Source organism: Somniosus microcephalus, chromosome 7 (genome assembly GCF_052327205.1).
Source record: "Somniosus microcephalus isolate GS21.2 chromosome 7, FLI_Smic_1.0, whole genome shotgun sequence".
NCBI lineage: Eukaryota > Metazoa > Chordata > Chondrichthyes > Squaliformes > Somniosidae > Somniosus > Somniosus microcephalus.
The window spans coordinates 236,350,086-236,374,277 of record NC_140993.1 but is presented as its reverse complement, the minus strand read 5'-3'; the positions used below and the strand labels follow the sequence as shown (position 1 = coordinate 236,374,277).

At 43.8% G+C, this 24,192-nt stretch overlaps 1 protein-coding gene across 1 annotated transcript in view; it reads left to right on the top strand.

The window, feature by feature from the left end:
- The window catches only part of LOC147115160 (sorting nexin-31-like), a 101,878-nt gene extending 87,750 nt beyond the window's left edge, over positions 1 to 14,128 (top strand). The window contains 3 exon segments of the mRNA XM_085993462.1: positions 9,722 to 9,781; positions 12,571 to 12,598; positions 12,601 to 14,128. Of these exon segments, the coding sequence (XP_085849588.1) occupies positions 9,722 to 9,781; positions 12,571 to 12,598; positions 12,601 to 12,671 (159 nt within the window). The 3' untranslated portion in view covers positions 12,672 to 14,128.
- Positions 14,129 to 24,192: the final 10,064 nt, after the last annotated feature.

The window sequence follows — 24,192 nt, the reverse complement described above, 5'->3', positions numbered from 1 at the left end:
GGGCCTGACCTTGCTGGAAAAATAAGGGGGTGTTAAAAACGCACGCCGTTATTAATGTACAAGTCGGCCAGTAAGTTCAGGGGATGAAGAGATACGCCGTGAATTGCGAATCTTCAGAACTTGCTGGTCAATTTATGTCGCTCCACCATTTGCTTCACACAGACGGCATCTCGCCCTTAGCCTTCCTGTTATTTTTAAGAACTTGATGGATTTACACATTAATTTCCCATTAAACTCGCCACAAAGATAAGTCTGGTAATTAATAGTGTAAGTACCATTTAATGGCATGATAATTGTTAACGCAGTGCCAGAATGGGAACAATTTAAAGTGTTCAATCTCATTCCTGCATTTAGTCAATTGTTAGAGATTTTTAAAATGTCAAACTTTTTTAATTTTTATACATTTTTTTTCTTACTTTTCTGTCTCTTATCTCTCTCTTCCAATCTTTCTTTCCCTCTCTTTCTCTTTCTTGACTTGACTAATTCACCCTATTTCCTTCTGTCATTCCTCTCTTTCTTTCTCGATCCCTAAATCTCATTGGTTAAGGAGATATGCTGTTGGTCCCGTCGCTCACTAAGGTCCCAGATGCCACGCTGCCCTCGCCGTGCCGTTATCAACTCGCACTTCCAGCACAAAATATTTTTGAGCTGAAGGGTGCAGGAAAAAGTCTAACTAGTGGCGTACGCCACGTGATCCTCACTCCGCTGCAACAAGATCCAGCCTATAGTTACAGCAGGTGGATATTCGTTACTGGATGGGCAAAACTTCCTGTTAAAAAGGGAAATGTGATATCTGTGTTGGTACAAGGCACTATTTTTCCAGACTAGTTTGATAAATTTGAATACTAGGTTTGCTACAGCTATAAAATCTGTGAAGCACCGTGGCTCGGAGTTTTCTCCGCAGTTGCATCTAGATAAATCCGTAATCTGGGCGCAAGCAAGTTAAAAGATTACGTCACTTAAAAGATCATGGCATTTTGGGCGTAAGTGAGTTACGCGCATAACTACATCTTTTACGTCCGTCCAGCGAGCCCTCCTAATCTTCACCCATAAAACTGGCCATGCCCACAACTCTGAAATATGAGTATCCTCCAGTTGTGCTTGTTCAGAGTGGGGTCTCGACATTACGACCAAATTTTCAGGCGCAGCAGGTAAGAAAGTAATTTTTCTGGTCTTTTAATCGCAATTTTTTGAGCGTTTTGAAACATGTTAACCTCTGGGTTTTTTGAATGCATTTTATAGCACAAGTAAAAGCTGCCCCGATTGCAGGTTTTTAAACCGGTTGTTCCTGATGTGCATGAATGATGGTTAAATGAGTTGAAACTTAAATTTTAAGATTCAAAGAATTATTATACTGGTGCGGGTTTGGCGGTTCCTTGGGCCGCAATTGTTTCCACTGATTTCCACCCATTTTAATTGATTTTTTAATGCATTCAGGGGATGTGGGTGTTGCTGCAAAACCCAGCATTTATTGCCCATCCCTAATTGGCCTTGAGAAGGTAGTGGTGAGTTGTCAACCTCTTGACCATTTCACAGGGCACTTAAGAGTCAACCACATTGCTGTGGGTCTGGAGTTACATATAGGCCAGACCAAGTAAGGACGACAGATTTCCCTCCCTAAAGGGAACTAGATGGGTTTTTACAGCAATCCAGTAGTTAACATGGTCACCATTACTGATGCCAGCTTTTTTTTTAAATTCCAGATTAATTTAATTAGCCAAATTTAAATTCCCCAGCTGCCGTAGTGGGATTTGAACATCGTATCTCTGGATTACTAGTCCCATAACACTATGCTACCGCCCCAATCATTTGAGTATATTCTAATTAGATTGGGAGGATACTTGGGCATTTGTTGAAATTGGCAAAATAGTTGCAAGATTGGGTGCCTTTTTGGGGCTAACTTTGTGTCTGCACCCACGGAGGTTGCTTGTTTCTTGAGAGAAACATATAAGGCAAGAATTTGCTGGAGTGGGGCGTGGTTAATTAGGCTTTTTCCTGCAAGCTTCCGCTCATAATTTTTTCCCTGTAAGTTGATGGAAGTGCAAGACAATATCAGTGCTGCGAGGGCAACAGGGTACCTGGGACCTTAGTGAACAACGGGATGAACAGGGTATCTCCTTAATCAATGAAATTTAAGGATTGAGAAATAAACAGAGGAAGGACTGAGAAGGATGAATTCAAGTGGGTGAATTTAATGTCAAATGAGGTACAGGAAGAGAAAGAACGATTGGATGAAAGAAAGAGAGGAAAAAGAGATAGGTAAAGTAAGAAAAAAAATTTTAAATGTAAAATTTGACACTTGGAAAAACTTCAGCAAAAATTCACAATCTGATGGAATGAGACTCCAGACTTTTAATTGTTCACTTTCTGGGCCAGAGAGGTTGATTGACAGTCATTAACAATTATCATATTGCTAAAAGGGTACTTACACTGTTAATTACTAGACTTAACTTTTTGTGGTGTGTTTAATGGGCAATTAATGTGCAAGTGGAGCACCTTCATGACACTCACGGAGGTTAAGCGCGAGATGCCGTTTTCGCGAAGCATTCGGCAGAGCGGCGCAAATCATGCAGCGACTTAGTGATTCGCAATTCACAGGGTATCTTTTCCACACCACATGTTGCTGGCTGATTTGCACATTAATAGCAACATGCGTCTTTAACAGCATTACCTTTTCAGCAAATTCCAGCGCTATAAAATTTTTATTAAAAAAAACAAATTAACAGAATTTTGAGAACTTTGGCCTTAGTCAGAAGCCACAATCTTAGTCGGAAGGTTATGGGTTTCATTCCCACTCCAGGACGTGAGCGCAAAAACCTTGACTGACACACTCCAGTGCAGTACTAAGGGAGTGCTGCACTCAGAGATGCCATCTATCGGATGAGACATTAAACCGAGGCTCCGTCTGCCCTCTCGGGTGGACGTAAAAGATCCGATGGCACTATTTTGAAGAGGAGCAGGGGAGTTATCTCCAGTGTCCTAGACAATATTTATCCCTTAATCAACATCACTAAAGCAGATTATCTGGTCATTATAACATTGCTGTGTGCAAATTGATGGTTGTGGCGGTTGGAGGTCAATCATCACAGCCCCAGGACATCGCTGCAGGAGTTCCTCAGGACAGTGTCCTAGGCCCAACCATCTTCAGCTGCTTCATCAATGACCTTCCCTCCAACATAAGGTCAGAAATGGGGATGTTCGCTGATGACTGCACAGTGTTCAGCGCCATTCACAACTCCACAGATAATGAAGCAGTCCATGCCCGCGTCCAACAAGACCTGGACAGTGTTCAGGCTTGGGCTGATAAGTGGCAGGTAACATTCGCGCTGCACAGGTGCCAGACAATGACTACCTCCAACAAGCGAGAGTCTAACCACCGCCCCTTGACATTCAACAGCATTACCATCGCCGAATCTCCCACCATCAACATCCTGGCGGTCACCATTGACCAGAAACTTAACTGGACCAGCCACATAAATACTGTGGCAACAAGAGCAGGTCAGAGGCTAGGTATTCTGCAGCGAGTGTCTCACCTCCTGACTCCCCAAAGCCTTTCCACCATCTACAAGGCACAAGTAAGGAGTGTGATGGAATACTCTCCACTTGCCTGGATGAGTGCTGCTCCAACAGCACTCAAGAAGCTCGACACCATCCAGGACAAAGCAGCCCGCTTGATTGGCACCCCATCCACCACCTTAAACATTCACTCCCTCCACCACCGGCGTACTGTGGCTGCAGTGTGTATCATCTGCAAGATGCACCGCAGCAACTCACCAAGGCTTCTTCGGCAGCACCTCCTAAACCCATGTTCCCCTCCAAGTCATACACCATCCTGACTTAGAAGTATATCGCCGATCCTTCATCACCGCTGGGTCAAAATCCTGGAACTCCCTCCCTAACACTGTGGGAGTACCTTCACTACAGACTGCAGCGGTTCAAGGCGGCGGCTCACCACCACCTTCTCAATGGCAATTAGGGATGGGCAATAAATGCAGGCCTTGCCAGCGATGCCCACATCCCATAAACAAATTTTTAAAAATTGGCTACTGCATTTCCTACATCACAACAGTGACTACACTTCAAAAAGTACTTCATTGGCTGTAAAGTGCTTTGGAACATCCGGTGGTCATGAAAGGCGCTATACAAATGCAAGTCTTTCTGATTTTGTTCCAGCATTCCTGTCCGCTTATTTAGCTCACATTATTTCTGATTCTGTTTCAGGATCCAATCTGACCATTTATATTTTAAAAAACCTCACCTCCCCACTCAAGCTGTTGAAACTTTCCTGGGATACAGAGCCACAGGCACCAAGACCTTCAGTTTTTCACCCAAGTGGTAATTTTTCATTCCTCAAATTTAAAATTCTCCTTGTGTTCTAATTCCTCCATGGCCTCACCCCTCCCTATCTCTGTAACCTCTTCCAGCCGAGCAACCCTCAGATCTCGGCACTCCTCCAATTCTGGCCCTCTTGAACATCCCCGATTTCCATCACCCCATATTGGTGGCCGTGCCTACAGCTGCCGAGGCCCTAAGCTCTGGACGTCGCTCCCTAAACCTTTCTGCATCTCTACCTCCTTTAAGATGCTCATTAAAACCTACCTCTTTGAACAAGGTTTTGGTCACCTGTCCGAATATCTCTCTCTGCGCCTCAGTGTCAAATTGCGTTTGCGAATGCTCCTGTGACGCGATTAGGGGGCGTTTTACTATGTTAAAGGCGCTATATAAATGCAAATTTTTGTTGTTGTTGTCTACAGCGATCAAGTCACTCTGGAGAGGAGTTGTTGTTATTGACCTTTGATGGTGACTATTGCTAATTCTCATGGAATAGAATGACGACCAGGAGTTTTCTTGGGGGAGGGGGGTTTACATCCCCCTCTCTAACCCAGGGGCACTGAGGCCAATTATAGTGCCCCTACTGTCACCTTGGCTGAGCTCTGCTAGCTCACCACAGAGTAGGGTTGCTAATCCTAGTTGGATGTATTCCTGGACGTCTGATCATGGGACGTCTGCAAATGTTACTGCCTTTACCTTTTATATAGGTTGGATCCCCTGTAGCTGAGTATCTATGCTCGTTGTTTTTGCGGCAGGTGTGTAGGAGTTCCGAGAACCGGGAGGGCACCAGGTAAAGAAGGGAAGCTGAGGGTGGGGCAGAGGGGAAACCGAAGATGTGGGAGGGATTCGCAGAGGGGAAACCAGAGTTGGGAGGAACTGTGATTCCAACCTTAACTGATAGCGACTCTCAGAAATTGCACTGATAATAGTAATACTGGTAATGCTCAGATTCCCCTCATAACCAACAGTAATACTGTAACTCACTGATGGCCTATCTGTAACTGGTAGTAATCGGTGTAATGCCCCAATATCATACCTGTAACAAGTAGTAATCCTATAAACTGTTGATATTCACCCTGCAACTACAGCCAAAATTCCTCTTCACTACACAAGGTACAGTCAGGCTCCCCAGTCAATGCCACTTTTAACAGGCCTCATGTCCCTCCCTATCTCCTTGGACTCTGGTTTGGACACATGTATTTGGACTTCACAAGTCAAAACCAGCTGGCACAGACTAACCGGAATCAAACCAAGAGATCACACAAAGGGTAGTGGGCTCTGTGTTTGGGACACATCTCACAGGGCACACAGTCCTAGACTCAGCTCAGCACCAACATTTCTAAACCACTCCCTGGGCTCGGACTCAATAGCCCGGTGCAAATGCTGGCGCTCACTCCTGTATCCCAATTTCCCCAGATCCTTTTATATTTCTCCATTTCAAATATTTATCCCATTCCCTTTTAAATGATGTTCAAGTCTCTGCCTCAATAGCCACTTGTGATGAAGCATCCCATGGTCTAATAGCCCTTGGTTCAAAAACCTTCCTTCTCCCTTCCTCCTTGATTCTTCCAATGAGAATCCTCAGTCTCTGCCCCCTTGTTTCCCATTAGCCCACTAGTGGAAACAATTTTCAGTATTTACCCACAGTAAGGTCCCCGGGTATCACTCACCCCTTTACTGGCTGCTCTCCTCTCAGTGTCACTCCCTCTCACCACCTTGCTGCCACTGCTCCCAGCTGTGCAGGAACTTCTGGGCCCCACGCCCATCCCATTCCCCGGTCTCCCTCTCTTCCCCCAAGCCCCTTTCCCCAGTCTCCTCCTCCTCTTCACCCCCTGCCCCCAGTTCCTGTTCAACCTCTTCCAACCCAGCCTTTCCCCACCGTTATCTATCTGTCTGTCTGTCTCTCTCCAGTCCCCCCAGACTACCGGATGTTTCTCCACCAGTCAGTCCCGTTTCAGGACTAAGTGAGGGGACGACGATCTGTGATGGTGTGGGGGGAGGGAGGGTGACTTCACTGAGCCGGAGGTTTCTCTGCTGCAGCAGCCACTGGTAACGTGGCGCAGTGGGGGCCGGGCGAGGGTGTGCCGCGCCTTGCCGCTCCAGCAGCGAGAAATTTAAAGGGCGAGCTTCTCCCAGCAGCAGTGCCCGTGGGATTCATGTCCCATTCTGGGAGACTCCCAGACAACCAGCAACCCTAGAACAGAGAGGGGATCGAACATTGGGTTTTTCTTGTCTGTAAGCCTCAACTAAATCCTGCACCTTTTTAGAATATTACACCATAGGAATGAGACATTTGGGCATATCGAGTCTGAGCCAGTGTTTTTTCTCCACGAGTCACCCAGTCTAATCCTGCTCACTCCTCATATCCCTTAATATTCCTTTTACAAGCAACGATCTAATTCCCTTTTAAAATAGTTTATAGACATTGCTTCAACAATGGTTTGTGGCAGAGAATTCATATTCTAACCATTCTCTCTCTCTCTCTCTCTCTCTCTCTCAATATCTATATCTTTTTTTATATATATACATCTCAAACTTGTGCCTCCTCATTATCCTCATTACCATCTCGCTGAAACTATCAATCACTATTTACCTTATCATAATTGTAGAGACCATCGTCCCATCACCCTTGCCCTTCTCTGCTCTGACTTTCTCTAGGATCTCTTCATAAATGTAACCTCTCATCCCTGGTGTTATCCGACTGAATCTATGTTTCACATTTTCCATTGCTTTTATATCCTATCTAAAAATGCGTGTTATCTATCTGGGATTAATGAGTGCACTTTTTTTTAATTTACCGGGATGTCTTTTCACCCAAAGCTTTTATTATTTTTTGCAAATGTTTTGTTTTTAATATTCAAGATGAACTGAATCTGTATCAAAAACTGGAAATGAAACTTGCTTGCATCATATTTACACCTCACAAATCCTGTTTGCTAGTAATTCATGAAGCCCTATTAGAAACTGTAAACATTTTAGAGGAATTGTAGGTTTAGTTTCTGGTAGATACACATTTCACAACAATTACAGATTGCGACACACTTCAGTTTTCTTGTACCTCTCCACTAAAGTAAGAGTGCTAACTCCAACGATTTCCTCAGAGCGCCACGTTCAGCTGCTATCGGTTCCTTTTTTATCTGAGTTTGCAGTTGGCATAAAACAACACCATACTGAGTGGTGGGCGGATCCACGGGTAAATTCATCAATCCCACACTTGCAGCATTCAAACAAAGGACCACCAAACTTCAGAAGCAACTCTACATATTTATATATTTAGCTGCTTCAGGAGATCAATAAGGAGATGTTTGTTATCGGTTGACACCCCCATGTATCACTGATCACCATTTGGCTTGTTCAGCTGATTTTTCCCTGCACCCTTAGCTCGTTAAGAACATAATGATGTATGAGGAGAGATTTGGGTCGATTGGGCTTATATTCACTGGAGTTTAGAAGAATGAGAGGGGATCTCATTGAAACTTATAAAATTCTAACAGGACTAGATGCAGGAAGGATGTTCCTGATGGCGGGGGAGTTAGATATATTTCTTAAGGATAAAGGGATATGGGGAGAAAGCAGGGACAGGGTACTGAATTTGGAAGATCAGCCATGATCTCATTAAATGGCGGAACAGGCTCGAGGGGCCGAATGGCCTACTCCTGCTCCTATCTTCTATGTTACTATAAGAGCATAAGAAATAGGAGCAGTAGTAGGCCATTTGGCCCTTCGAGCCTGCACCGTCATTCAATAGATCATGGCTGATCTTCTACCTCAACACCATCTTCCCGCACTATTCCCATATCCCTTGATTTCCTTGGTATCCAAAAATCCAATGATTTCTGTTCTTTTGCTAATTGTTTTAAATCTATGACCTCTGGTTACTGACTCATTTGCCAGATGAAATAATTTCTCCCTACTTGCCCTTCATAATTTTGAATGCCTCTATTAGGTCCCAGCTTCTCCAATCTCTCCACATAACTGAACTCCCTGGTATCATCCTGGTAACCCTCCTCTGCACCCTCGCCTGGGCCTTGGCATCCTTCCTGAAGTGTGGTGCCCAGAATTGTGCATAATACTTCAGCTGAGGCCTAACCAGTGATTTGTAAAGTTTTAGCATAACTTCCTGGCTTTTGTACTCTATGCCCCTTTGTATTAAATGCCCTGATTTACAAAGTATCCCATATGCTTGCTGCCTTCACCCCCAGCTCTCTCTGCTCTTGCACCCCCTTTAAAATAGTCCCATTTAGATTATACTACCCCTCCATGTTTTTCCAAAGTGCATCACTTCACACTTATCTGCATTAAATTGCCATGTGCCTGCCCATATCAGTCTGTTTATCTCCAAGTCTGTTACTACCCTGCTCACTATTTACTACGTTGCCAAGTTTTGCATCATCCATAAACTTCGAAATTGTACTCCCTATATCCAACTCCAGTTTATTTATATACAAGAAAAGCAATGGTCCTAATACTGACCACTGGGAGACCACACTGCATACTTCTCTCCAGTCAGTAGAAACATCCGCTCACCACTAAGCTCTGCCTCCTTCCTATCCCTTAGCCAATTACGTATCCAAGTTACCGGACACACACACACACACACGCACACGCACACACACCCCTCCAGACCTCTGCCACCACTCCCATAATCAAGTCATCATTGTTGAACCTTTTTCGCCCAATGACTTTATCTGTTTTTAGCCTGTTAATAATTAGCCAGAATACTCAAAAGAAAGACTTCAATTTTCATCTATCCATAATGAATCTAGTCCTAAAGCCTCACTGGTACTGCTCGTTGTAATTTTCTATGCTTCTATAAGTGAGGGATCTTGGTGCTAGGACTGGAGCACTCTTTCAACAAGCATCAGTGTTGAATATTCCCATGAGAGTTGCAGCACAAGCCGGGTTTGGAACTGGTTTGAGACTGCCTGATGGATTTTCATTTAAAACATTTGCAGCGGGCAACTTTAACCTTGAGCTAGATTCCAAACTAGGCTACCGAAGTGAAACTCCTGTGTTACACCACTGTGCCACCAATCCCCTTTACCAAAACTTTCTATCACTTCCTTACATTTCTCTATGGCGGATGTGCTTGTACAGCCTAACGCATTTATTTTGTTAACTGCTGCCAAAGGTGAAATGATGCGTTCAGTACTCAACTGACGCACCCTATTTTGTGTAAGCTCAAACATCTACATTCTGTTAACTTGACACATGTCTATTTCTAAACTATTTTTAAAAAAAAACCTGTTGTAATAACATAATGTACTTAATAAACCTGCCGTGTGCTGTTCTGAATTAGAACTCGTCTCTTGAGTTAATTAAATCTCTGTAGTAACTTGTTCTGCCAAGACATTTAAATTAATTGGTGAACTTGACTTGTATTCTACAGCAGATTGAAAATGCAGCACCAGTATATAGGACAACGCCCTGGAGTTCCCAGTCTGCACTGGTGAGTATATGTTCAGAGTCATACTTTTGGGGGTGGGGGGGGGGGGAATATTTTGTAATTTTCCTTAATCTATATCCTCCAAATCAGTCCCTTCTCCTGTCTAGGCTCATGTATGAAAAATGAGGTGTTCCCACCAGTGGAACTGTATGCTAGCATTAGTCAGCACTTTCAGGGGAGATGATTGGGAAGGGAGAGGGGTTGAAAGATGCATGAGTTGATTAATTTGTTTGTTAGCTTTGGAGGCATTCAATTAAAAGGGATTCATTTCTACATGCTGCCACCTTCACAGATTTGTGTACATACACCCTCCGGTGTCTCTCTTCCCGCAGCCCCTTTTAAAATTATGCCATTTAGTTTATATTGCCTCGCCTTGTTCTTCCTACCAAAATGTATCACTTCTCATTTCTCCGCGTTAAATGTCATCTGCCATCTGTCTGCCCATTTCACCAGTCTGTCTATGTCCTCCTGCAATAAAAACAGAAAATGCTGGAAATACTCAGCAGGTCAGGCAGCATCCGTGGAGAGGGAAACAGGGTTAGCGTTTCAGGGCGATGACAAAAGGTCATCGCCCTGAAACGTTAACTGTTTCTCTCCCCACAGATGCTGCCTGATCTGCTGAGTATTTCCAGCATTTTCTGTTTTTATTTCAGATTACCAGCATCCGCAGTATTTTGTTTTTGTATGTCCTCCTGAAGTCTGTTACTATCCTTCTCATAGTTTACTACATTTCCGAGTTTCGTGTCACCTGCAATCTTTGAAATTATACCCTGTATACCCAAGTCCAGGTCATTAATATATATATCAAAAAGAGCAATGGTCCTAATACCAACCCCTGGGGAATACCACCGTATACTTCCCTCCAGTCTGAAAAACAACCGTTCACCACTACCCTCTGTTTCTGTCCCTTAGCCAATTTTATATCCATGCTGCCACTGTTCCTTTACTTCCATGGGCTTTAATTTTGCCAACTAGTCTATTATGGGGTACTTTATCAAACGCCTTTTGAAAGTCCATATGTGCAATATCAACCGCACTACCCTCATCAACCCTCTCCATGACTTCATCTAAGCACTCAATCAAGCAAGTCATCCACGATTTGCCTTTAACAAATCTGTGCTGACTTTCATTTATTAGCACATAATTTTCCAAATGCCAATTAATTTTGTCTTGGATTATTGTCTGTAAATGTTTTCACACCACTGACCTTAGGCTGACTAGCCTGTCGTTGCCGGGCTTATCCTTTTTTAACAGGGGTGTAACATTTGTAATCCTCCAGTCCTCTGGCACCACCCCCACAACTAAGGAGAACTGGAAGATTGTGGCCAGAGCCTCCGCATTTTTTCACCCTTACTTCCCTCTGTAACCTAGGATGCATCCCATCCAGACCGAGTCTCTTTTCTACTTTGTGGACTGCCTAGCTATTAAGTACCTCTTCTTTATCTCCCTTTATCCTATCCAATATCGCTACTACCTCCTCTACTATATTGGCAGCATCCTCTTCTCTAGTGAAGACAGATGCAAAGTACTCATTTAGTACCTCAGCCATGCCCTCTGCCTCTGCAATTTTTTTATTACATAAATTCCCACCAAGAGAGAGCTATGATATTGATATTGTTTTGGTATTTGATAATCATTAAAGCCTGGCCAATTTCTAAATGTCACCAAAGTGCTAACTTAACCAAAATGTCCTTACTTGTCATTTTTAAAGTTAAAACACAATAAAAACATGAGTTCCGTATTCTTGCTTGTTCCAGCAAATGGATTGGTGTACAGAGCCACTTCCCCCTCCTCCCATCTAGTGTTGTATTCTTAATTCCACCATCCCCATACGTGCTCTAGAATTACCCCTTTCCTTTCTTAAGTCACTGTACAGACTTAGCATTCCTTGTAATGGTTGGTACATTATTCCATTAATTAACAGCCCTATCAGAGTAGAATCCTATTCTCAGCTTGTGGCCTAAGAGGGTCATCTTCAATGTCCGTTCAGTTTAATTGTAAAAGCACATCATGGATTCTGCTTTACCTATTCCCTTTTTTTAAAAACCTAAATCCCATTTCACACTATTGGGCAAAGAATAATCTTGGTTCCCTTCAGTTCGTCCACGTTCAGTGTTCTAATTCCATGACTAGAGTCTTACTTGGTTCAAAGTTGGAGATAAATTCAGTGTCTCATTTTTCATCAATTATGCTCTGCTTGAGATCTGATTACTAAAGGGAAACCAGTATACTTGGCTCTGAGGGTTAAGTCTGTTGCATTGGAAGTTGTAGCCAAAGGGTGTGTGACGTAATAAAACTCACTACGCACTTGGTTCGAGTATAAAGCAAGGCTTTAATCAACTTGTTTCAAAACATGGAGGTCTAGTTATCTTTCACTAGTTCCTGTTTACAAAATGTCCTGGGCAAGCTGGGCCCATGCCCGAGTATTTATACTCCTTGGACGGCACCACCAGCTGGCCGACCAGTGTTATTTCATGAGTCTTTCTTCATGGATCATAAGATTCGTAAGTGTGTGTATATAATATAAAACCATTATCACAGAATAAATATGAATCCTAATGAAGTAATTTACAAACTTTCCAGACTTCAGTGCTTGTCAAATAGATGGTACTTAAGTTATGAACAAAAGTTATCAAATTGCAAAATGCCATTTTCCTGATTTTGTACTATGCTGAGGGATTTCTACTTTGTAAAAGTTCACAGTATTTAGTGAAACTAGTGTTTTGTGTAATAAAAGAAATGAAGGGTTCGTGACTCATTTTAAATTCATGTAATTCTGGTCATTTTTCTAGAGTAAACATTTTGGAGTTGTGCTACAGAAAAGTTATTTAAGAAAGTGAAAAGAAAAGATGGAGCAAGTGTATTTGAATACATCGCTGATGAGGAATTGTGACCACAGTCAAAGCCTTTAAGTACAACTTCAACACGTTTTTTTGCGCAATAGCCTATCGGGTTGATAACTTTTGAAGAGAATGTCGAGAAATGTAAAGTGGGTGTAAATTGTACATTGCCCGCTCCCTATTTAATAACAGTGGATGTTTTGGAGGTTTTGTTCCTCTATCGGGGAACTGGTTACTTATTTAAACCATATAAATTGGGTCAGGTTAGGTCTGGGCTACTATGACTTTTCTGTGTCTAAATACACATTGAGGATTTCTGTGGAATAGATTTTTCTGCAAAGTAGAGGCAATCCCTACGGATTAAGAGTAAATGTCACCGGGGACCCGCAGGGCCTAGGTTTTTTTCTCCCCTTTTAAAGTTTGTGTAGCCAGATCCTAGCACAGAGATGTCCGATTAATTGCAGTGTTTCGATATTTGAATGAGCTCCATCTAGAGCCTGGCTGGCTTCACACTCATTAATCCAAGATGTGCTTTTGGAAGCTATTCCCAGGAAATCTGTCCTTCAGTTTATTGCTGTGACTTTTATTTTTAAAGTTTTCTTTGAACCTTTTCCATTTGATTCAGTGTTTTGGGCTCCAGTCCCTAATATGTTTCCTCAATTCTAAACGCATACGCAAAGCTCACAGTTGACCTGGGAAGGAGTTCGGCATAGGAGAGGAATAAATCTACTTTCATATTCCTGGTTTGACTCTCTCAATTCCCTTTGTGGGGTAGGTATTGTCACGAGTGCAGAAATTAAGCACAGATGATACTACAAACAGGCAAATCTTTAGTATTTTTGCACTTAAAAACCTGGCTGTACTTATGGAAGTGTTGAATGCCTCTACATGAATTTCCACTCCCCAGTCTAAAAAAAAATAAGCCCATAGTTATTGTTTGTGACGTTACTGTGACGCAAGTAATAAAACGGATGCAAATGAGGGTGGCCTATGCACATGACCACAGGGTATTATAACCAGAGTGATAAGAACCAGTTCAAGGGCATCCAGGTTAATTGCATTCTCTGTTTTCTCCGATTCTAGGAAGTTCTGATTTTATTCAGTGCAGTTTGCCTAGACTGAAGGTGTCAATCAATACCTGACTAGATATCCAAGTATTCAGTTATAAATGAGCTCTATTAGTACAAAAGATTAGGAATTAGCAGAACATTTTAAGCTATTTTGGATTGCATATGAATTCCATGGCAGAGAACCGTGGTTAAGTTGTTCTCACTGTTAGTTGCACAGTATATAGTCATGTACCTTTTTTGTTTAAACAATCAAGATTTATAAAATTGAGCCATTTGGAGTCTCATTTGATTGCTTATGCTTGAACGCTGAAGCTCACACATTGTTCACTTCGGCAGAATTTTATCTTTTGTATTGAAAAGTTTCGTGATAAAGCGTATCACTGAATAATGCACAGTGCTACATGTTGAACAGTAATAAACAGTCTTGTTATCAAAAGAAACCATGAATTTGTGCATCATTATTTGAAGTGTCAGATCTGTCATTGGCCTTGCCTTTTTCCACAGAAATGGTAACCTGATTCCTGCCGCCGCCGCCCCCCCCACCACCATCGTTCCCATTCCTCCCGTCGTCCTCCTTGTTCCCAAAGCCAGAGTTTCCACCTTTATTTCTTTTCTCACTGACTGCTAATCATATTGGCTACATTCCTGTAGTCAAATTGACATATTAAATTGTTCCAAGTCTCTCTCAAGCATTCATTGATTTTCTCTCTTCCAATTGTTTAGCTATTTCCCTTCTTAATTGTTTCACAGATGCGGTCCCAAATAGTTTGCTTTATTTTTCTCCTCTCCAAAAGTACCATGCTCATGATTCAGGTACAAGTCCATACAATGAGTAGTGACGGTCTATTCTACGAAAGGTGCATCATAATCGAGTCTGATCCTGTCCTCATCTGAGATCCAAACATGCTCTGACGCTCAGGGTGGATAGGGATCAGAAGTGGGAACCATGGCTGATTTCTCTCCTCTTTGTGCCACCCCACTCTCTCCATTCCAGGAGTAGATAGGCCAACAGTAGCACCCCTACTTCCATGGCGGCCAAGATCAGCTAACTCAGCACAGATTGGACATCAAACCTGGCACCTTTTGATCCGCATGGCTCCGCTACCCCCTGCCCTTACCAGTTCAACTGTTAGGTCACAAACCATGTTATAGATTCCCTACTGTTTACAGGCTAGCCCCTTCAAATGGCCTACATTGATATGGAACAGTAAATTTGTTCAATTCTGCTTGTTAAGAGAGATTCTGTAGCACGATTTTTTTTGCCTGAATGAAATCCCCAGCAACACTAGATAAGTCTTTCCTATGCAAAAGAATAATCTTCTTAAAAGACTACCCTTCTTACCACCCAACACCCACGTACCCGCCCCCCTCCCCCCACTCCCCGATGCAAGATAGATACAAGTTAGAAGTATCTTGTCTCCTCTCTGAGCTTCTGCCCAACCCTTTTTTGTGTGAATGTATAGAGAACGATAGAACAAACTTGCACCTTTATATTGCACCTTTCACATCCTCGGGAATCCCACAAAGCGCTTCTCAACCAATTGTGTGTTTCTGAAGTGTGGTCAAAGATATATAAATGTACATAAACCGTGCTACATGGAGAGGTAAGTAGGAGACGGGCTATGTGGTGTGGTTGCTGTGTTAATGAGGTTGTTAGAAACCTTGTGTGTTGTACGAGATTGAGGTGGGTTGCCGGGTGCTCCAATAAGGGGCTTTGCTTATATTTTTTATTTTAGTATGAATATCCAAAAGGAATTGGGTTTATGTTAATTGAATGTTAATCACATTAGATTTTGTGCTACTTCTGTCCTAAATAAATCTGCAAGGGTACGAACTGTTTGTGATTTTAGTATTCTTCCCCAGGCTTGCATACGATTATCTATATTTATACTTGGGTCATTTACTGTAACAAGACAAATAATCGAGCTGCACTAACATTCAGCTACCTGGTACTTTTTTTTGGAGAGGAAATGGTTCAAGTTGACAAAGATTAAGTTCACATGCTAAAGGAAAACATATGTGGCTGACCGGTTCTGTTTACATTTGGAGGCAATTGTAATGGCCAAGCTGAATCAGCCAGTCACTCGATATTACCAACAGCTGCATGCCAGGGATTCCAGGGCACTCGGCATTCCAATCCACTGGATTCACCAGAAGTTAAGATTTTATGTATATGTCTTTGTCCGAGTCGCAGGTTACAAGGAGGGTCTGCAGTGTTAGAAGGAGGGTGTCACATTTTGCCACTTTTACATGGATGGTCTGGAAGGGATTTTGTTTTACTTTGTTATTGATTATAAGGTCAGATTCAGCATATAAATAGTTAACTCCCAGAGATACACAAGCCATTTAGAATTAGGATGGCTCTGAGTATCAGACAGCCACCTTGGACTGTTTTGCATCTTGTATTAGTTTTGAGACCAGGGGACGATTTTCAATTATAAGGCACATCGGGCGGGCGCAGGAGTGGTGCTGTGGAAACCAAGGGGGCGATTTTGCCAGCCCTGGGGAGGCGGGTATGGAGGTGGGACTGCTGGAAAAATGGCAGAATCTGAGAGCATGTACCCACCCCGCCCCCAACCTGCCTCCATGCCATCTTCCCAGGAGGCGGGTACCCGACCCGCGCCGGGTCCTGTCTCCTCAAGGCAGGAAGGGGATTAGTGCCAATTAACTGCCTATCTTGACATGAAAAGTCATACGCCAATGTTCTCCGTCACCGGCTTTCCCTTAATTGGCCTGCTAAGCCCGCTGGGCGGGTTTAACCAGGTCAATCAAGGGAAAATAGCGTGGGTTGGCCAGACGTCGATGGAGGCGGAACTCCAACCCGACAACCAGCACGTCCCCATTGATAAAATCCCCCCCCCCCCACCCCGAGTGATTGCGCCACATCAGTGAGCTGCCGGCAGCTTTCCGGGGGTGGGACAGGAAATCAGGCAGCTTCTCCCCTGAGCGTGAGACGGAAGTTAAACTTTTTCAGGGGGTGGTCTTTGATACCTGAAAATTGCATCAGGGCCTACAACCGTGCGTAGGAGTCCAATTTTAAATAAGGTTCCCATTTGTTTCAGGCAGGACTTTGGTGACCTGTGGACGATAATATTTTAAAAATGTTTTGTCTACCTATAGCCTCGGTTATTCAGCTTGAACAGGGCAGTAGGTAGATGAAACTTGCCCTTCATTAATGTTCAGTCCTAGGTATTAAGATAGTTTGGTTTTCATTCATTCTGCCTGTTGGGGCTGAGCTGAATAGGTACTTCAGTGCTGTAGCTTCCCCACCAACAGGGCAGCTTTTCATTCAAGGTGGGAACTTTGGCAGCTCAGCTTACCAATCCTCAACACCCAGAAGTGAGAGAAGAGTCCAGACGTGGGGGGTGATTTTGCCAATGGGGGCGCGTTGGAGGCGGGACTGCTGCTTGTCGGACTTTAGTCCTGCCTCCATCAACTTGCGGCCAACCCACGCTACTTTCCCTTGATTGACCTTGATAAGCCCGCCCAGTGGGCTTAGCAGGCCGATTAAGGGAAAGCCGGTGACAGGACGTCAGCGTATGATGTTTCATCTGTCAAAAATTTTTGACATGAATTGTCATCGTTTGACAGCTTTAAGAAGCTGTCAAACACTGACATTCTCTGTTATTTGGTGAGTTCTTGTACTCAAGGCTCACCAAACCTCTTTCCTGAGCAGAAAGCAGATGGCTGTTGCATTGGAGAATGTAGCAGCCATCAATCATCTCTGCCGTGGAAATGCCGGAGCCTCCGGATCCCAACGATTGAAGCCTGCAGGAAGAAACAAAGGTAAGTAAACTTTTTCTAACACTTTTCACTCACCTCACATACTTGCCTTTCTACACTTGCACCCATCACTCGCCTCCACAGTGCACTTTTGGACCCCTCTCACCCCCGCAGACCCACTGCTCGCCTCGCTGACCCTGGCGGGGTTTCCTGACGTCGGGATGCCCGCACCTCTGTTGGAAAAATGGGGATAATCCTCTTAACTACCTGTTAACAGGCAGTTAAGTGGCTGTAATCCCCTTCCCGCCTCCAGGAGACGGGACCCGGCGCAGGTCGGGTACCCGCCTCCTGGGAAGATGGCACGGAGGTGGGATGGGTACCCGCCCCCAGATTCTGCCATTTTCCCAGCAGACCCGCCTCCCCAGGGCTGGCAAAATTGCCCCCATGGTATTTGTTTTCTTTTTAACTCTGGAGTATCTCTGAACGGTGATTAAATTAAAAGTATTTTCCCCATCCAAAGCACGTAGTTAAAGAAATGAATTTGTTCCCCTTGCGTGCCAAAGTTACATCATAAAGCTGTGCATGTGCATATTAAAACAAGGGGAGAGGGATTAACCTGGTAACTGGTCAGTCAGTCTAACAGCAGTGGTGGGAAAACTACTGGGGACCATTTGTCGAGGACAAAATTGATTCTCACTTGGAGAAGCATGGGTTAATAAGGGATAGCCAGCATAGATTTGTTAAAATCAACTGACTAACCTGATTGAGTTATTTGATGAAGTAACAGAGTGGGTTGATGAAGGTAGTGCAGTAGATGTTGTATATATGGACTTTCAAAAGGCATTTGATAAGGAACCACATACCAGACTTATTCAGAAAATAGAAGCATGTGGGATTAAAGGGGCTGTGGTAACTTGGGTATGTAATTGGCTAAGGGCTAGGAGGCAGAGAGTAGTGGTGAGCAGATGTTTTTCTGACTGGAGAGAAGAATGCAATGGGGTTCCCCACCGAATCCGTATTCGGACCATTGCTTTTCTTGTTGTATATAAATGACCTGGACTTTGGTATAGGGAGTACAGCTCCGAAATTTGTGAATGATACATAACTTGTCAACGTAGTAAATAGTGAGGAGGATAGTAGCAGATGTCAGGAGGGCATAGACAGACTGTGAAAAGACACATGCAATTTAATGGCCCAGTAATTCCGGGCCCAACGCGTGAGTAAGGACGGGGTACTCGCGTGTGCCCGGAGGAATTGCCGGTTTTCAGCATGCACAGCGCATGCGCTGAAAACCGGCATTTCCTGTCCTCTGACCCAAGGGGTTAAGAGGCTGAACGCGTGCGCGGTATCGGGCAGCGCGTGCGACTTGGATTTCCTCTTCTTAGAGAGTTGCACATGTGTAAAGGCCTCCGGTATTTACGCATTGAAAAACCACACGTAAGTACTTAGTTTTTCAGGTAAGTGGTCTATTAATACAATTGAGAATTTTTTTTTCCACAGGTTTGTTATTTTTAAAGAATTTACAGTAAGGTAAGTTTAGTTTTAGCCCTGATTTTTTTATATAATTTTTTTTTTCAAATTTTAAAATTATTGTTTAAAATAGTTTTTCAGAGTTCTTTATGGTTCATTTAAGTAGTGCAATGTTTTTTAAAATTTTCTTTCAGGTTTAAGTAGTGTTTTGGGACCAGGAGTTTTCATGAGTTTGACAGCTCTTACTGTCAAACTCATGAATGAACTTTTGCAACCTCCCATTGGTTGCCCTGTGCTCACGTGATCCCAGCCGGCTCATCGCACTAAGTACGCCGCTGGGTCACGCACGCACAGCGCGGCAGGACCTCAAGCGGGCCAGTGAGAGGAAATGCAATGCGGGCCAGAATTAAAATGTCAGCGCGCCGGGTAAGTGAACATCGGGGGCTTGCACGCGCGGCAAGCTCCCGATCCTAATTTCAGGGCCAATAAGTGTGAAGTGAAGCACATCCGTAGGAACAAAATGGTTAGGCAGTATAATCTAAATGGTACTATTTTGAGGAGGTGGTGGTGTGTAAGAGCAAAGATTCACAAATCTTTGAATGTGGCAGGGCAAGTTGATAAGGCAGTTAAGAAAGTGTATGGGATACTTGGCTGAGCGCACTGGATACAGCAAAGGCTATGGGCCCCGACAACATCCCGGCTATCGTGTTGAACACTTGGGCTCCAGAACTAACCGCACCTCTAGCCAAGCTGTTCCAGTACAGCTATAACACTGGCATCTATTCGACAATGTGGAAAACTGCCCAGGTATGTCCTGTCCACAAAAAGCAGGACAAATCCAACCCAGCCAATTAGCGCCTCATCAGTCGACTCTCAATCATCAGCAAAGTGATGGAAGGTGTCATCGACAGTGCTATCAAGTGGCACTTACCAATAACCTGCTCACTGATGCCCAGTTTGGGTTCCGCCAAGACCACTCTGCTCCCGACCTCATTACAGCCTTGGTCCAAACATGGACAAAAGAGCTGAATTCCAGAGGTGAGGTGAGAGTGACTGCCCTTGACTTCAAGGCAGCATTTGACCGAGTCTGGTATCAATGAGCCCTAGTAAAACTGAAGTCAATGGGAATCGGGGGGAAAACGCTCCACTGGTTGGAGTCATACCTAGCACAAAGGAAGATGGTTGTGGTGGTTGAAGGTCAATCATCACAGCCCCAAGACATCGCTGCAGGAGTTCCTTAGGGCAGTGTCCTAGGCCCAACCATCTTCAGCTGCTTCATCAATGACCTTCCCGCCAACATAAGGTCAGAAATGGGGATGTTCGCTGATGACTGCACAGTATTCAGCGCCATTCACAACTCCACAGATAATGAAGCAGTTCATGCCTGCATGCAACGAGACGAGGATGACGTTCAGGCTTGGGCTGATAAGTGGCAGGTAACATTCGCACCACAGAAGTGCTAGGCAATGACTATCTCCAACAAGTGAGAGTCTAACCACCTCCCCTTGACATTCAATGGCATTACCATCGCCGAATCCCCCACTATCAACATCTTGGGGGTTACCATTAACCAGAAACTTAACTGGACCAGCCACGTAAATACTGTGGCAACAAGAGCAGGTCAGAGGCTAGGTATTCTGCGGCGAGTGTCTCACCACCTGACTCCCCAAAGCCTTTCCACCATCTACAAGGCACAAGTCAGGAGTGTGATGGAATACTCTCCACTTGCCTGGATGAGTGCAGCTCCAACAACACTGAAGAAGCTCGACACCATCCAGGACAAAGCAGCCCGCTTGATTGGCACCCCATCCACCACCTTAAACATTCACTCCTTCCACCACCGGCGTACCGTGACTGCAGTGTGTGCCATCTACAAGATGCACTGCAGCAACTCGCCAAGGCTTCTTCGGCAGCACTTCCCAAACCCGCGACCTCTTCCAGCTAGAAGGACAAGAGCAGTGGGCGCATGGGAACACCACCACCTCCAAGTTCCCCTCCAAGTCACACACCATCCTGACTTAGAAGTATATCGCCGACCCTTCATCGTCGCTGGGTCAAAATCCTGGAACTCCCTACCTAACAGCACTGTGGGAATACCATCACCACACAGACTGCAGCGGTTCAAGAAGGCGCTCACCACCACCTTCTCAAGGGCAATTAGGGATGAGCAATAAATGCTGGCCTTGCCAGCGACGCCCAGATCCCAGGAACGAATTTAAAAATAAAAAGGGGCATTAATACAAAAACTAGGAAATCATGCTAAACTTTTATGAATCACTGGTTAGGCCTCAGCTGGACTATTGTGTACAATTCCGGGCACCACACTTTAGGAAGGATATCAAGCCATTCGAGAGGGTACAGAGGAGGTTTACCAGGATGATGCCAGGGATGAGGGAGTTGAGTTATGTGGAGAAACTGGGATTGTTCTTCTTAGAGCAGACAAGGTTAAGGGGAGGCCTAATAGAGGTATTCAAAATAATGAGGGATTTTGATAGAACAAATAGGGAGAACCTGTTTCCTCTGGCAAGTGGGTTGGTAACCAGAGGTCATAGATTTAAGATAATTGACTAAAGAACTAAAGGGGAAATGAGAAATTTTTCACACACAGGGTTGTTAAGATCTGGAACGCACTACCTGAAAGGGTGGAGCAAGCAGATTCCAAAGGAACTTTCAAAAGGCAATTGGTCATGTACTTGAAGAGGACTAATTTGCAGGGCTATGGGGGAAAAGCTGGGATGTGGGACTAAATTGGACAGCTCTTTCAAAGAGCCGGCACAGGCACGATGGGATGGATGGCCCCCTTCTGTGCTGTAAGATTTTATTCTATGTAATGTGATGTAGTTATCCAAATCAGCAAGCCCTTGTATATAACTACATTGTTTTTCCTATCAAACTTACCTCAGATAGAATTCAAAAGTTCAGGCTTTACTTTATTTTATTTTAAAAAAATCAAAATAATCATTGCTCCCTTCAAATAGGATTCATTAGCCCTAATAATGGAATCCTGTGGTTTGGATGATGTCAATCCTCAGGCTTTTCATTGCCTGTGTGGGAGTGGGACTTCTAACCACCCATTCCTGGCTTGTTCTGTGAAGGGAAAAACTTGTTTGCAAACATTTTTTTTAAAAATGTGGTTTATTGTGTATTCTTCTGCTCCCCTGCCCCCTCACTCCAAAATGTGGTTGTGTTTATTTTACTCAAAGGAGGTAGCGTTGAGCTTCATTCTGGTGTTGTAGAGCAAGGAGTCATCCTCGGGCATTCTGAGAGTTGTAATCTAATCTGCTACCGAGTTCAACCCCCATGAATTCAAGTCCCAGACACCTGAAAGAGGGGCAAAACTCTGGAGAGAAATGTCATTAGAGAGATTTCAAACAGAAAATGCGCTGTTTGATATTTTGGTTGTGAAGTGTCAAAGTATTTATTTCTCAAAAAACTTTTGTACTACTTTCCTTGGGTGCCTCACATGGGTACAGTAGCCTAGTGGTCATCGCACTGGACTAGCAATCCAGAGGTTGCGAGTTCAAATCCCACCATGGCGAGATGGGAAATTGAATTCAGTAAATCTTGTAAATAAAATGAAAACTGCCTGATTGTCGTAAAAGCCCAACTGATTCACTAACGTTCTTCAGGACAGGGAACCTGCCGCCCCCACCTGACCTGGCCTACATGTGACTCCATGCCACACTACATGGTTGACTCTTAATGCCCTCAACAACAACTTGTATTTATATAGCACTTTTAACATAGTAAAACGTCCCAAGGCGTTTCACAGGAATGTTAAAAGACAAAAAATTTGACACCGAGCCACATAAGGAGAAATTAGGGCAGGTGACCAAAAGATCGGTAGCTGCAGAAATGTAATGGCGAATGGAGGGCCAAAGGCTGAACAGTTGGGATTTCGTAAGTGCAGTTCTAAGAGAGCTGGGAGAGAGTCTTTTTTCCAGGGGCAGACACGGAAGGAAGTAGGGTTGATTGAGGGGTGGGGGTGGGATGGTTGTAAGGGGGATGTGGGTGGAGAGCGATAGGATAACTAAAGAGGGGCAATAAGTGCAGCCTTTCCAGCATCACCCACATCCCGAGAACAAATATTTTTTTAAAAGGTGGTGGCTGAAAGGAAAAGGAAAGAAAACATTTGCATTTACGTAGTGCCTTAAAGCACTTAAACAATGTGTATGTGTCGATGTCGGATGTTAATGATCAAATTCAGACTGCTCTATTCCTGAAAAGACAAACATTAATCATTTGAACCTCACGGGGTTTATTTATTTGCTTCATTTGTGTTAATTCAAGTTTTAATGGCTTGATAGACAATTTTGTGTATTTTTTTGCAAAAAGGAGCAAATCAGATTCAGCAATGTGTGTTTTTGACCAAATAAGCCAAGTACAAAATAGAAGACTTGGGAGTGGTCTTATTAACAAACTACTGTGGTTTAAAGCAGCGTTGCAGAAAAGTGCTTGTGGTTCAGCCTCTGCATTGGCATCCTGGGTGTGTCTACCACTCCTATACACTTTTTAACAAAAACATGATAAGACTGTCAAGCTTATTAAGAAGAGTTTTACTAATACATTTTTTATTATTCAGCTGAAGATTGGTTGCAACTGGCATGTTCCAGACTGTCATGTTAATTAAATAAAGTATGATAAGAAAACACACGAAACAATCATTTGTTTCCATGGCAGCCGTATCACAACAGGTTAAATTACACCATAGGAAATCTGATGCATGGGCCACAATTGGGGATTAAAGGATTTAGAGGATTAACTGAGAGGCTGGAGTTAATGTATAAACACAGACAATAGCAGCTCACTGCTGTTCGGCCTGTGAATGACTTCTGCCATTCATACACACATCAAAGTATGCAATGAAGGCAGTACATATGAAATCTCCTGAGCATAAAAGTAACAATATTTAAGCAAACAAGCTATTTTGTAATGTATAGCGTTATTTTCTGTTCGTCGCCAGGAGCGACCTGTAGGGGCCCCGTGCGAAGGTTCGGTTTGGGGCTCTTACATTTTACCAGACATGGATACTACATACGCACTGGTGTCCTTTCATTGGATCCGCTCGGGGACCCTGACTGCCTAGGGTGCCATGCAATTTCATGACTTACACAGTCCTAATGCTGCCCCTGTTAATCGCTTATCACTCAACAGATGGGCAGTGAATGCAGCAAAATTATTAATCCTTTAGTGAGAGCATGCCTAGTGCCAGCACACAGTGTGGTAATGAGTCATATGAATGAAGTCTGGGAGACTTAAGTGGCATGAGGTTAGAAACTGGCCAGTCACCTCTGGGACTGGATCCAAATCC